General features: G+C 32.2%; 1 protein-coding gene across 1 annotated transcript in view; it reads right to left on the bottom strand.

The window, feature by feature from the left end:
• MYO16 (myosin XVI) overlaps positions 1-16,779 on the bottom strand; it is a 713,480-nt gene that overhangs the window by 608,296 nt on the left and 88,405 nt on the right. Inside the window, exon 3 of the mRNA XM_031958702.1 lies at positions 11,040-11,110. Within this exon, the coding sequence (XP_031814562.1) occupies positions 11,040-11,110 (71 nt within the window). The remainder of the gene's footprint in view (positions 1-11,039; positions 11,111-16,779) is intronic.

Here is a 16,779-nt window from a genome sequence, read left to right as displayed (position 1 = left end):
ACCTTAATATATATATATATATATATATATCCCACCACTGACTATTTCTCTTCTTTCTTTATCTATAATAATTTTGTTTGGGTAATTTTTTTTTCAATTTTAGGTAATGAAATTTTTTTTTAACTTTTATAATTGTTATATCCCAATTCATCTACCCACAGCAATGAAAATTATATGAATCATTATGCTTCTGTTTCTTTAATAATATATAATGCCTAACATCCAAGTTACATATATACTTTGAATTTGTAATTGAATATAGTATAAGCTGTTGGTTTAAGCCTAAATTTATGTCAGATTACTTTTCAGCTTTCTCAGACGTTTTATTGAACAAGTTCTTTCCTAGGTAACATTCATTTGGGGGCTTATCAAATATGGATGTTGAGCTCTGATGAGGTTTGGGGTTCCTGAAGGTCAGGGAGTCAAATGAAGAGGTTTGAGGTTATGCCCCCCTAGGATTCGGCCCAGGGCATGGACTTGTGGGAACCCCCTTCTGGTAGCGCAGAGGTCCTTTATAAGTGTATTTATGAACCCAAAAAGCTAGACTAGCAAAAAGAAGTTTATTATTGGCATTGGAAAGTCACCCTTAGCTATGCATGAACAGAAAGACCAAATTCCTTGGTGGCAAGATCCCGACAGAGAAGTATATTTCTATTTCTATTTCTAGCAGAGAAATGCCAACAGACAGACATAAAGTCTTGTTAGGGAAATAGGTGAGAAAGAGGTAAAAAGGGGTAATATTGAAATAGAATATCATTTCAGTAGCAGAGGGTTGCTGCTATGCAAAAGGGAGAGAGAGGTTCCTTGGCATTGCATGTTAGGTCCTCTGAAAGGACTGAGGTTCAATTTGCCTCTTTTTATAATTGAAACAATTATAAAAAGAGGCTAGAAGCTGCGTGCAGCTTTTGATGAGGGCTGCGTGCATTTTGTGCTGGAATCACTGTTGAAAAGAGCCATGCCCATCAGAATTAATCATTGTATAATCTTCTTGTTGCTGAACAACAACTTTTTAATGAAAACACAAAAAGCTATGTAAAGAATCATCTTTCTTGTGGGTGCTTACATAAAGGATAACATTTATTTTTAATAGTATTTTATTTTTCCAAATACAGATAAAGATAGTTTTCAATATAATTTTTGTAAAACCTTGTGTTCTGAATTTTTCTCCCTCTCTCCCTTACTTACACCTCTTCAAGACAGCAAACAATCTGATATAGGTTAAATATATACAATTCTTTTAAACATTAAAGGACAACTTAAGAGCTACATCAACCTAATTCACTAATTAGTATTTCTTTGGAAATGTCTAATTTAATCTATTAAAGTTATAGGAAAATAACTGGAGTAGAATTTTGAATTCAATTATTTATTCATCAAGCATTTACTAAGCACCTATCAGATACAAGGCATTGTGCTCAGCACTGAGAGTAAAACAACAAAGAAATTGTACCTGAAATGACAGAACTTACATTCTATTGCATCTACTTATATCCAAGTGCTTTCCAAATTTTCTCCTACAAAACTATAATGATGGACTATCCACTATTTTCTTTGGGAGATATTTCTATAGCACTCACATTTGATTTTTAAGACAGTTTTAATAAATTTCATCTTTTTTTATTTTTTATTTAATAGCCTTTTATTTACAGGATATATGCATGGGTAACTTTACAGCATTAACAATTGCCAAACCTCTTGTTCCAATTTTTCACCTCTTACCCCCCCACCCCCTCCCCTAGATGGCAGGATGACCAGTAGACATTAAATATATTAAAATATAAATTATATACACAATAAGTATACATGACCAAAATGAATAAATTTCATCTTAATGTATCTTCCAAAATGTGTTATGGCAGAATATACAAATATACTGCTATAATTGATTGACATTTAAACTTTAAGCAAACTCTGTAGCACACAAATGATATCTTAAGATATTTCTTACAAAGTTTCTACTTATGGTGCTTATCTGTCTCTGGTATATCTATATTTAGACCTGTATCTATTTCTTTATATATCCATCTATTTATATCTTTATTTATATAGCTATATAATTATAGATGAAGGTTGCTAAAGAGCTATAAAGACAAAGATAGATGTCTATAGATGTAGATATGTTATGGAATAGCATAAAATATCAATTGACTACTGCTTTTTGTTCTATTTTTAGGCATCTAAGTGGTACAATGGATAGAATATCAGGCTTAGAGTGAAGAAGACCTGAATTCAAATCCAGCTTCAGACACTAGTTCTGTGACCCTGGGCAAGTCAATTAACTCTATTTGCTTCAGTTTCCTTATCTGTAAAATGGTCTAGAGGAGGAAAAAGTAAACTACTCAGTATTCTTTGCCAAGAAAATCTCTCCAAAAAGGATTACAAAGAAACAGACATAATTAAAAACAACTAAATAATATCAAAATATGTATTTTTTTATTACTCTGTGACAGTGAGACTGGTGCATTCATTTTATTTTAATTATTTTATATTCATCATAAAAATGGTTAGAATATGAGCAATGTGTTTTCTGGTCACACTTAGAAATAGTCTTGATTGGACAGAGAAAGTATCTACTCCTTCACGTATTAAAAAAAAATATTTTGGAATTTGATGAAATACCTCCAAATTCTCTTTGGGTCTATTGAAATCAGAGACTTCTGACCTAGTTTTCATACAATAAACATTGAAAATCACTAGAATTGGAAAGGATCTCTTAAAAGCTATTAATTCTAATATTTTATTCAATCCAGTGAATAATTTCTAAAGTATATCTGACAATTAGACATCTAGCTTCTTTCTGACTCTTTATAAAGAGCATCACTTTATAGCTTCATTATCATCTCCACAAAAAGGCATGGAATTTTTTTGCCACTATATTACATTAGAAGAGCATATTTCCTTATACAAGACATTTCTATTTTGTAAGTATCTCCTGAGTATTGAAATTTATAATTCAGATTACTTTTCTACAGATGCATTAACTTGCATTATCTGGGGTGAATGGCATTTACGATTTCTACCCGTATTTCAAACAGCAATACCTAATTTCATATTGCAGTAGAAATTTAGTATAACATATCTCATTGCTGATAAGTCAGTTATATTCCTGGTTAGATCATATGTCCCAAATGTAATTCCTCATGGAATCATAATCTGATGATAGAATTACCTTATAAAATGAATGGTGATTGAATATTTTTTCTCTCAAAAACAGCATTATATTTGCACGATTTTTTTTTTTTGTTTTAAAATGTATCCCATGAGACTCACATTTAAGTGGTACCCTTGAAAAAAATCTCATTTTATATAATTTTCAATGTAACACACTAAGATGATTTTCTATATTTTTCTGCTATATTGCCTCATTAGTTAAATCATAATTATACTTAAGCTCTTCATAAATTTCATTAATTTGTTCTATAATGAACCAGTTTGTTATAGAGAAAAGGATAATGAATTTGTAATAATAATAAAGATCTGAGTTCAAATTCTAACAAGTCACTTTACTTCTCTGGACTATCAATTTTCTTATTAGTCAGATAATATTAACTTCCAGAAGAGAGTTCATCTAGATCTTAGGATCTAGCATTTCAAGTGATGAGTCCTCTGAAGCCATTTTATTATTTGAATATCTGCATATTCTTCACTGCATATCTTCATTAGACAGATATCATATTTTACATAATTATAGCTTCAAATAGTGAACATTTTAATATATTTACATTTCAGGGGATACATTTTTCATATTATTTGGTATCTAGTTATAAATAGTGAAGGGTTTTGAGTCCATATCATGGATATCAGTCAAAGAATGTGAAATTCTTTGGTATGGAGATCAGAAGTTTCTAGGTGGGGTGAGTAGATGAATATATTCAAGTAGCTAAAGAGCTACAATGTGGAATTGGATTAGACTTGGATGTTTTTTTGTTTTTTGTTTTTTTTTTTGCCACAGAAGGCATAAAAAGGGGCAAAGAGTAAAAGGTTAGAAATGTAAACTAAGTCTTCATGACTGGGAAAAATCTTCCTAACAATAAAAGCTATACAAAAGAAGAATTGGCAGTCTCTGAAAGGGGGATGGCTTTTCCCCACTTGGAAGTCTTCAATCATATTTTCAATAACCTCTACTATCCAGGTATTACATAGTGAAAAGCCCTTTTATTCATGGGGTATGTAAAAATTGCCATTAAAGTCATTTCCAAGTACCAAATTCTGTTAGGCTATATCAAGATGATCACTAAGATCCCTTCCATGTGAACGAGATGAGGTGAGATCTTTCAAGACAGTTGTGAAAATCGAGAAAGGTTTCATCTATTTCAAAGTTTGAGGAGGCCTGAAGGACTTTAAGCATTAAGTCAAGAGCATACTAAAGTCCCCTTCCTGCTATCCTCCTAAGGGCATACTTAAGTCCCCTTTCTGTTATCCTCCTATGACATCAGTGTCTCCCTGTTTAGGTCAAATATGGGCAACTATGTACTTATTGGTCAAGTTCAATTTCTTGGGTAATTCCTGCGTTTATCTATCCTCAGCCAATAAGGATGAGGGTCAGTGGTGGGAGGGGGTATTTGCATTAGGGATTAAAAGTGTTGACCCTGCTCCCAACGGGGCTTCCTCCCAGTCTGAACCACACACATGACTTCTTATTACTGTGATATCGTGATTAATATATATTAAGATTTCAGAGTTTAACATTCAGTATTGGGTCTAAGAAAAGCATTCAAATATAAACCCCACTTCAATAATCCCTCCCAAAGAGACTATGGACAACGACATATGTTTTTAAGAGAAAATAATATCTTTGGATAATAAAAAGTTTGAATGTGATTCTGGTATGAATTAACTGTCATTGTTAGAATTACTTCACATAATCTAATTTATATTTTAATGTATTTAACATCTACTGGTCATCCTGCCATCTAGGGGAGGGGGTGGGGGGTAAGAGGTGAAAAATTGGAACAAGAGGTTTGGCAATTGTTAACGGTGTAAAGTTACCCATGCATATAACCTGTAAATAAAAGGCTATTAAATAAATTTTAAAAAAAAGAATTACTTCACATAGTAATATATGTGAAGCACTGAGAAAAAAGACAAAGTGAATATTTTACCACTTAAAGACTGAATGAGCTAATTGTCAAAGAAAATCTAAAGAAATCTGTCCTGACAGAATTGAATTTTTATCTAATGGTAATCATGTCAGGGGGGAAAGGGAAAAGAAGGGAAAAAAGAAATTTACATGATTACTTTATTCTATATTTTAAAAAAATAAAGAATTGGATATAATAGATTTGCAGTTTCATGTGCAGTCATATTTATTATACTGTTATAGAAATGCTTGTTTTATTATATAAATTAAAATAAAATACAAATTAAAATATTTTAAAAGGGAATTAGACTTCTATCCTATGAAAAAGATAAGCTGTCAGAAAAGTAACCAGAATATTTCTTGAGAGATTCTGCATAACTATTTTGAAATAAATGTGTGTCCTGACTTGTGGGGAAGTTAGAAGTTGCAACTGATGTAATTCTGGCAGTTTGAACAATGATGAAATATTTGTCTTTATATTATTTGTTATACTGTAATAAAGTATATTATCCAAAAATTAGTATCCTTTAAGCTTATGGGAACAAAGAGTTTGAGATCATGAGAGGTAAAGCAAAAGCTTGGGAAAAGAAGTTTCTCAGTTTTAACTATAAACTGGAGTAGGGGTGATGGGAAATTGGAAAAGTGGCTTCTCTGGATTAGTTGTAAGCTGGGGTGAAAGCTGTGAGACAATCATTTATTAATTAATGAAAAACACTGGTCATTTCTATTGCATGTCTTCTGTGTTAGAACTCAAGACAAGAGGAAATAGACTTGTAGTTATTAAAGAGAAAGAGAGCCACTCCAATCAGGCAACACATAAGGAAGTGTTGACTCAAAAACCTGCAATACAAACAACTATAATCCAAAATAACGTGTGAAAAATTTCAGGTATACAGTACTAAATTCAGCGGGTAAGGTAACTATTGAATGAGAGGAGGGAATTATGTCTGAAGGGTTCATAAAAAAGTTTCATGAAAGAGACAGCATGTAAACTGGCTTTTTATGTATAAAATAGCCTTTGATAGAAAGGAAAGTGCTTCCAGGTAGAGGATTTCATGAGCCAAAGAAAAGAAGCTGGGAAATGTAAAATTTGCAGGAATATACACTGAATAAAATGGCCTGGTAAGTTAATATTGTTGTACTTTTTCTTTAATGGCAATATTAACTGTACCATGATATTCAGTGACAGTTAAGAACAGAAATCCTAAGATAATCAGTTCAGTATTTCACACATGGATTATTCCTTTATCTTCTCTCCCCTACTCTTTCCTTGCCTCTTTATTCAATTTTCAATAACCTATATTCTGTATCTCATTGCCATGAATTTACACATCTTTTTATACCATACCTTATCCTATTCCCTCCCCCCTTATTTCTTTATAGATTTTGGAGGATGCTATATTCTTCATGGTATATATACATATATACAAAATGTATGTCTATGTGTGTTTATTTCCTTGTTTAATCCATTGATATAAGCAGATTTTCAGATCTGCCAGTCTTCTTGACCCCTCTAATGACTCTATGTTTGTTCTTTTTCTCCTCCTCATTCCAACAGTATAATTACTATTTTTACCTTTTCCTAGAAATTTTTGGTTTTTATACTCAAATCATACTCAACTCTGCCCCAATCTTTCTTTTGAACTACGCAATTATTAATTGGGTATTATTACCCAATATTAATCTAAGACATATGGTTTACATTTCCACATATAAAACATAAACAATATGTACCTGTTTGGACCCTTGAAATTAACTTTTTTTATATATAGCTTTTTATCTACAAGTTATATGCATGGGTAATTTTACAGCATTGACAATTGCCAAACCTTTTGTTCCAATTTTTCCCCTCCTTCTCCCCACCCCCTCCCCCAGATGGCAGGTTGACCCATACATGTTAAATATGTTAAAGTATAAATTAAATACAATATACGTGAAATTAACTTTTGATGTTAGCATATGTTACATTTTCTGTTGTGTTTAGGTTTAATTAAGACAAAATTCTGAAAATCTTTGAGTTCACTGAATTTCTGATAATTTTGTTCAATATTATATTAAATTTTGCTGGATATAATATTTCTGGCTTCAGATTTAGTTTTTTTGATTGTTGAGATATAATATTCCAGATATTTCATTGTAGCTGTGTGAAGACAGAGTTAGTACCCTGGATACCTTAGAATCAGCCGGAGTCAGGATAAGCAAAAGTCCTTGGTCTTTAGGAATAAGAGTGAATTGGATGGATGCAGGATCTCCACGACCACTCCTCTTCATCTCCCGCTCAGAAGTGACTCTGGCTTGTCTTACTCCACCCCCTAGTCCCTCCTACAATTCTCAGTATACACCAATTATCAAGCCAGCACAGAATAGAGGGAAAGGACATTTTCCAAGCATATGCTTATAGAGTATTGTCCAATCTATAATTAGTCTGAAGTGCTCGGTTGTCCAACCTCAGTGCATTAACTCAAGAGTTTCAGCCCTTTACATAGCTGTTGATACTACATCTGGGGGTCTTGACATTTAATGATAATGTTACTATATGTTTTCCTTGTAGGATTTCTTTGAAGTGGTGATTCATGGGATTTTCCTATTTCTACTCTCTGCTCTTCTTCTATCACTTCAGGCAATATTGTGTCAAAGTTTTTTTTTTTTTTTTTGAGGGGGGTTAGTTTTCAGGTAGCCCAATTATTTTTATGCGTTCTCTTCTTTATCTGTTCTCCAGAGCTGTTGTTTTTCTTATGTTTCACATTCTCTTCTATTTTTTTTTTCATTCCTTATATTTTGTTTTGTTATTTTTTGGTTTCTTACAGTTTAACTGGCTTCCTCTTCCCTCTAATTTTCACAGACAAATTCTATTTCTCCTTTTCTAGTTGGTTGACTTTCTTTTCATAATCTTTTTGTTTTCCTTGAATGGCTTTTTTTTCTGTTAGTTTTATTTCTCAATTTCTCTCATTTGATTTCTTTTATAAATTCCTTTTCCACAGGTAGCCTTTTAATGTTACTCTTTGGGGTAGGAAAGGCTTTTTTTTAATACTTCATTTTCTTTCTCTGAAGATAAACCCTGGTCTTCCCAATTCTATGGTTTCTATGATTGAGTTCTTTTTCCTTTGCAGGAGAAGGAGATTTTTTTTTTTACAAGAACTATTAGGGTAACCAACTCTAATCCTCAGGTAGAAAAGTGGTGGCTTTTGCTTCATTTTAACTCTTTCTTCTGACTTGAAACCCCAAACCAAAAGTTTTACCCTCCTGCAATACCTGCAGATAGCAGCTTTCTTTCCCAACTGCTTCAGTATTCACGGAATGTGCTAGCTCCTTCTGACTCCGGGCCACATCTCTGCAACACTTTAAGCACTTTGAATTGAACCTGGAATTTTTAATAAGGAGGTTCCCTCAATCTTTCCGGACTCAAACCCCCTAATTCCCATGTTGTCCGGGAGATGAAAGTTCCTGTGGTTGTGGCTGAGGCTAACTCTGAACCCAGCTATCCCTAGGTCTTCCTGTTGATGTTTCTACAGAGGTAGCCTGGAGGTATTTTCACTTCACTAGGTTAAACTTCAGTCTTCTTGGGTTGTACCAGGAGGACTCTTCTTCTGTCATTCACCTATTTATGTTCATCCTGAGGCACAATTTTGTCTTGTTTGTGGGATAAATCTAGAGAGTTTAGAATTTTCTGATTTCCTCTGCCATTTTCCCAGAATCCTTCCTCTGAAAGAATATTTAACATTTTCATTTTTAAGGGGTGAGCACAATTTGAGTTTGGCAGAATCAATATGTTTAGAATCTCTGCTACTTGGGAGCACCCACTTTTCCAAAGATATTTAAGGCTTTCATTAGTATTTCCTTTAGGAATCTTTAGCTTTGAGAAAAATCATTGACTTCAATTTATTGATAATCTGCTCACCTGGACTTTTCATTCATTTTATCAGGTTCCATAGAATTCAGTTTTGAGAATACTCCCTTAATTTACTGAGGAAATTGCACTTAAAAGTGCATACCAAGTAAATAAAGATTAAATCAAATATGTTCATATACTCAAGATTATATTAGCAATTCTCTTTCTCCCCGATCTAGCACCAACTCCCCACATATGCTGCTTTTTTTCTCCCTGATATTTCTTGACATGTGTAATTATAAGTTAAGTGCTGATAATGTGTTAATTTTCTAAGTTCAGAATGCCCAGAAGAATGAATAAACAATACAGCACTAAAAGTTGACATTTTAGAAGGCTAAATTGTCTTCTTTACTACCTGAGGCCTTTTGAAACACTTGCAATTTTGAATCATTGGCACCATGCTATTTTTCATTTGTTTCTTATTTACTATTTTTGGTGATCCCAAAATGAAGAATATTGTTTAACAGAGACAAAACTCCTTAGCTTTTGCCCTACATGGTCCATGCTAGAATCCCTTGGATTCTTATTCCTCTAATTCTCAGTTCTAATCCTTATATTAAAACATATCTGATTTTCTTTATCTGATTTTCCTACTGGTGGATGAATTAATTCTATTCCCACTCCTGTGAGTTTAATTTATAGGCCTCACCTCTTTCACATAACTATAATTTTAACTATAACATGAAACTTTACTGACTAATATAAAATTCATATTTTGTGTCTTGATTATCTCATAATGATGGTCATATATATTAACACCAAACTATAAAGCTTATCTATAAGGTAAAAATAATTTTTAAAATCTATGGAGTCCACCTGTTCTACAAATAAGTTCTCACTTTGTTATTAATTTGTATTCATTATAGTTTACATTATACTAAATTCCAAAATAGTCTTATAGGAATCATAACAACTATACTTTGGGTGATCCTAGAGTTGCTACAAAGGCAAATAATTTATCTCAAATCGCAGGTATCATCACTATCCTGAGCCTTCCAAGAAGTTCTCATGATGCACTATAAAAATAAACATTCCTACTTGGCACTTAGAGATGACCTCCAAGGCAATCATGAAACATCACTTTAAGGTATCTGATAAAAAAAAAATACCCTGATTGCAAATTTTAGTGTAAGACTATGACAAATTAGATAAGGCTAAAAGAAAGAAGAAAAACATTAAATAGAGAAGGAAGAGAAGTAAATAAACAAGTTTTGTTAGGCTTGTTATTATAATAGATAAAGAAAGCACTACTCTCCATTAAAGTGATGTTATAGATGTTATAGCTTAATACAGTTTGTAAATTACTATATTATAGTATATCATACTATGCTATGCTATATTGTACTGTACAATATTATATCCTACTATACAATAGTATACTGCTATTACTACAATCAAATATTTGCGTAGATTTTAAACATTTATAAAGCACCTTTACAGATATTACCTTTTTAACCTCAAAACCACTTTCTTTGCTTCCTTCTTTCCTTCTTTCCTTCCTTCCTTCCTTCCTTCCTTCCTTCCTTCCTTCCTTCCTTCCTTCCTTCCTTTCTTCCTTCCTTCCTTCCTTCCTTCCTTCCTTCTTTCCTTTCTTCCTTTCTTCCTTCCTTCTTTTCTTCTTTTTAAAATAATGGCTAGAATTGCCTAGATTCAAGCTCAGGATAATAGAATAATGAAGATTCACTTAGCATATGCATTGGACTGCTGCTGGACACTATATGAGGGCTTCTAAGTTCCCTTCCAGCTCACAAATAGTGATTCTGTCTTTGAATAAAAGTTGTTGAGGGCAATGAAAGACTGATTTACATAATTAGGATAAATTTGAGTCATTATTTGAACACATTTTTTTTTACTCTGTAGCTGTCTTTATTCCATGCCATGATAGCCCCTTGTACTTGTTCAGAGACTACCAAATGTATTTGACAATAGAATTAGCTTAAATTAGTTACATTTATGTCATTGAATGTTTATTAAAATAATAATAATTCTTTTGTTTTGTTTTGTTAATAATACAACTAATACACTCCTTGTCATCTTCACACATTTTTAAATAATTATAATGGTTCTTACCAGGTGGAGTAAAGATCCTCCTGATGAAAGAGTTGTATGAGGGTCAGCACCATTCTTCAGTAGGTGGAGTACTAAAATGTGAAAGGAAAGGAGTTAATATATTGCTTATTCTACTAGCTACCATATTCATAATGATGGTCATATATATTAACACCAAACTGTAAAGCTTATCTATAAGGTAAAAAGAATTGCTCACTGGGTTTATTATTGTCATTAATAAATAAAGCAGAATCAGTCTGTGAAAAACCACAGAGCATTTGAAAAATAAAGGGTGAACATCTGAAGATCATGAAGTAAATCAGTCAGTCAACAAGTATTTGTTAAATGATTACTATTTGCCAGGAACTGTGCTAAGTGCTAAGGTTAGCAGAACAAAATTAAAAACATAATCCTCACAAATTCAATCTTTCCTAATGAAAAACCAAGTAAATAACTGAGTATATAAGATATTTATGTAAATGTGTATAGATATGTTTGTATATAACATGTGTGTGTGGAAGCATATATATTATACATATAAAAGTTTTATTTATTTAAACAGATATATGGTATGCAGCATTGGAATACAAATTTCTAGAGAGTTTGCTAACTTATAAGAAAATGAGTGTACTCAACTGATATTAGTCTGATGCTTTTAAGGATTTTTGAAGACAGATGAGACTGATTTTTCTAGCTAAGTGCTAAACTTTAGAGGAATAACTGATTTAAACAAAATCTCAGTGTGAAATGCAATTTTTTTTCTCCAGACATAACTACAAAAGAATTATTATTATGTAATCCTGCCAGCGTATACAAAAAAGAATGAGAGTAACAATGTGATAAATTGTAAATATGCAACCTGTGGTCAATTTTCATAATTCTATATGGATAATATGATATTTCTCAAAAAAATTCACTAAAAATTATCTCAACAATATGTCAGCCAGAAAAGAGGTAACAAATCAGACTACTTATAAATATTTTACTGTCAGAAATTTCTAAGTGCTAATATGCATGTAACATTTTGTCAGTGTGTCTTTGTATAGAATTTGTTTTAGTTGTTTTTTTGAATTCATTACATTCATTACAAATTGTTGCATTCATTACAAATATTATTGATAATAAATAATAAAGGGCATACTAAAATATTTAAACAATGTATCAGGTATGAGAAAGATCAAAGACAAAGCTGCTTCCAACTATTAAATGTAATTGCTGACTTCTTCACAATTCAGGAAATACAATTCTTTTAAGATGTAATTAAAGATTTCAGAATATCATCTTGACAGTATATCTTCTCTACAATCTAACTAAGTTCTCAGGTTAATATCTCTTCAGACTCTTCCTTCTTGACAAAAAACTAACTCAATCTCTCAAGAAACTAGCAACTTTTGAAAAGTTTCTGTAAATCAATTCAATTATTTCAGATTTTCTAAATGATAAAGAGGTTAGTTCCTGATACATCCATCAAGTGAGAACAAATCTCCATTGCTTAGTAGAAGTGAACAGGGTCTAGAAAGACCTCAAGTCAGACATTTAAATGAGGTTTAATAGGAAGTCTTTTCTGATGAAGTGACTTGTCACATTTGAGTAAGTTGTATAAAAGAAGTTGTATTAAAGGACCTAGTTCAGAACCATAGAGAGATGTCTAGTATGCTAGATATGCTAGTAGAGTAGAAGGGAAGGAGAGACAAAAGTTAAAAGATTTAGCAGCACAAGGACAATGGGCTAAAGGACTGAGATATTATAGACAAGAGAGTAACGGAGCTAGATCATCAACCCTACAGGCATCTCAAAGAAGAAGACTCTGATGATACCACCACATGTACGCTCCCCATCAACAACAGAAGAAAATTCTAAGAAAAAAAGTCTTTTCCTCAAACTTCCTGTCTCCAGTGCCTACAAATCTTTTGGATTGCCCAAAATAGCACTGTTAACTTAACTTTACCCTACTAATTGCATTTTTTTCAACTCTTTATTGTACAGTGCAATTTCTGGGTCAAAGAATATGTACAGTTTTATAGGCTTCTGTAACCAAAGGTTCTTCTCCTGACCTATTCAAACTTATGTGTTAGGAACATGCACTTATGTCACAGATAAATTAGAGAGATACATGATACTCATTGGGAACTGGCATAGTTCAAATGGGAAATAATGAGGGCTTGACTGAAAGGGATGACCATTTAATGAAAGAAGTGGATGAATATGAGAAATTTAATTGAAGTAAAATGGATAAGACTTGGCAATCAATTGGATTTAGATCCTGAGGAAGAAAACAGAGTTAAAGTTAGTAACTACAAGGATGGTAGTGCTCTTTGCAGATATAGGGAATATGGATGGGGAAGAGGGGGAAGGGGGAAAGTGGTCATTGGAGGAATGATGATGATTTCTTCTAGACATGTTTATTCTAGACATTCTAGACATGGAACATACAAACAGATGTTAGCCCACATTTAGTGATATAAGATTGGCACTCAAAAGGAAGTTCAGGGATATATACCTAGATTTGTAGAAATGGGAACAATCTATACAAATATTTTATAAACCACAGTTTCTTCTATTCAGTGAAGGTGATGAAAAATTTGAAGCAGATATTGTATTGAATGAAATGGAGAATCACTCAGGGAGGAAGGGGAAAAAAAAGATTTCTATGTAGCATTGAAGGCCTAATTAAAATAAGATAGCATAAATTTGTATTGTTCCAAGTCAGGATGGTATTTTGATTTATTCCAAAAACACTGAAAGAATATGAAAAGAGAAGTCAAATAGTGGAGAGTAATCTAATATTAGATTTTAAAAAGGAATGAACAATGGTAGAACAAGAAGATTTAAGGATCAAGGTCACTGTAAAGTTGACTTAGTTTACCAAAGGATCAAGATACTGAGACAGGAAATGAGACCAGAATAGATTCCATAGACTTAGAAAGCATGGAGAAATGGAGTGACTGGAGATTATAAGGATAAATATATGTAAAGGGGGACTTAGGCACAGAGAGCAATGGAAGGACAGAATGTAGTATTCAGATTGATAAATTTTAGAGTTCTGGATAATGAGGTTGAATATGTGTGGATAATGGTGATTTTATCTCTGTGTGTGGTCAGAGGGTAAAGAAAAAAGACAATTGAACTGAGAAGGTTCAAATAGGATTTCCATTTAGTGAAATAAAAATTCGTCCATCTTTCTAAAGAGAGGTGTCCACTATTTTAAATTCTGATTTTATTCATAATGTCTCCTGCATTCTTGTTTGTTTTTTTTCCCCAAGAAACAGAAATTACCCGTGAGCTCTAAGAATTACTGAAGAGTTTCTATTCATCAGCATACTTAACTTGGTTGTCAAAATGGAGATTTTTTTTAAGGCAGTTAATAAAGATGTAAGGTGAAAATGAGTCCATTAAAATAAAATGGCAAACATATGGGACTGATAGATTATGTTGCTCATCCTAGACTAAATGGTATCCTTCCAATTAAGAAAGCAAAACCAATTCATAAAATTGGTGTTTTTTTCAAGGAAGAGTGGGATGTGGTACCTGATCAGCCTCTGAATAGGTTTGCCTAGGCTTTTTATGCTGAATCCAAATGCTCCTGGCAGTATTGAAATTGGAATTGATAATTTCCAGGTGAAGCTTCATTTTTCTTTCTGCATTACAATGTCACAAAGTGCATATATCTCTACATGAAGCTCTCTAGGGACAATAGTTATAAAAGCTTAATGGGGCATATGTCTATATATGAAAGAAAAATGACCTTATTAATGAGAGGAAAAGAGGCTAGTGGTTGAAATAGGAAGTTGGGGAAGTAACAGGGTAAAACAATTATTTAAAGACTTGGAGTTGATTTGATACTGAATTAAACACCATTGGAACTGATCCCAATAAAGCTAATAGGATTCAAATTTTCTCAACTTCTTAGGATATTTTCTTATTTGAGCTAAGAAGACAGTTTTTTTTAATCTCATTGAGAAGCTTGATTACAAGTAATTATCATATTAAAAAAGTCAAATTAGTATAAAAAAATATACCAACCCACAATTTGTCTATATCTAAACCCTATTGTTCCCATCTCCAAGGAGTATTGTGACAACTAAATAGGAAATATGCAAAAAATACTCTGAAAACTATAGTGATATTCATGTAATTTCTGATTACCACCTCAAAAGGTATTAGAAATATAGTATAATTTAATTAAATTCAAGAAACATTTATGAAGCACCTACTATGTTCAGGACCCTATATTAGACATTGATGATATGAAGGCAAAAATTAAACAAGTAATCCTGAAAGAGCTTTCAATTTATAAAGATTTAAGAATAACTCTGATCTTCCTTCTATTTCATAGTAAACACTCTTGATAGGTTATTTCCCCCATAATGGTATACTAAAATAGGAAATTCCTTTAAGATCAACTATGACAGACTTAACTTTCATGAAATATCTATGATTTATCTATCTGCAATTTACTTGAAAGATTGTCAACAAGACTCTTCCTTAGCATTTAAAAAAATTTTTGAGTACCTTGCTACCCCATCATGCTAGCCATACCATTAAAAAAAAAAGATGACACTAATTGTTGGAAAACCCTTCTTTAAATTAAATTAATATCTGTCTACCTGTAATGTCTCATTGGTCCTAGTTATGCTGTTTAGAAGTACATAGAAAAGTTTCATCCAGAATCAAAACCCATTAAACATCTGAAAATTATTATCAATTTCTGTTGCTACTTACTTGGGTAATAGCAATGGAAAATGCCCTGTTAGATATCGAGATGTAGAGCCCTAGGATGGGTCTAAGCGCATAAATTTGGACAGTAAAATGGGCAGTACAAAAATAGAAACAAAGAAAAAATCATGCTCATAAAAACTGAATGCATAAAATAGAAAAAAATATTCATAAAATTCTCACATAGTTCTTGTTATCCAAGTATCAAACTATTCTTACCATGAATCTTTAGACCTATGGCCTGTTTTTTTTATCTTTGCATCAACTCTCCTTTTGATTTGACTTTGCATTATGTGTTAATGGCTCTGTTCAGCCACTTTATGGTCTCTTTTATTTTAAAGCTTCTGACTTTTCCCTAAGCAGAAAATCTCCAGCTGAAACCCTTTCTTAAGACCATTGAGGAAAATCCAAATTGTGGGCTAACATCTCAATCTCACTTACCGTTGAGATTCATTCTTAGTCCTTGTGTTCCAGCCCAGTGTAGAAGGATCATAGTCATGGGGACAATTATATTTATTTTGCAAATAAAATCACCTTTTAGTTTTTCATGTCATGTAAAAAGGAAGTAACATAAAATCAAATATTATTTGCTATGTGATAGCAGGTCTTAATTTAGTATAAATATTCGAATTTAACTTATTTGCAAATTATGTAAGAATTTTGACTTAAGATTTCAAATGTGAGATTCCTGAAAATTTGTGGAGAAAGGAAAAAAGAGCAAAGTTGTAATCATTGAATAACTGAGGGTTGCTTATCTTTGTCAATCACTGCAGCAATAATTGTATTTGGGGAAATACTCCCGCAGGGAAAAAGAAAAAAAAGAGGGATCTTACTTAAGATCCAAGTAAGTTAAAGTCAAAGGTTAGATAGGGTTACACTGTTTTACAATTATTTAGAGGGGCTAATTTTGTGATGGCAAAGAATTGGAAAATGAGGGGATATCCATCATCCAGAATGAATAATAGCTAAACAAGTCGTGGTATATGATTGTGATAGAATACTAATATAATCTAAGAAATAATGAGCAACTAAATTACTATTAAAT

Source organism: Sarcophilus harrisii, chromosome 3 (assembly GCF_902635505.1).
Source record: "Sarcophilus harrisii chromosome 3, mSarHar1.11, whole genome shotgun sequence".
Taxonomy (NCBI): Eukaryota; Metazoa; Chordata; class Mammalia; order Dasyuromorphia; family Dasyuridae; genus Sarcophilus; species Sarcophilus harrisii.
The sequence above is the reverse complement of the archived record's forward strand: the minus strand, read 5'-3'. Positions and strand labels throughout refer to the sequence as shown.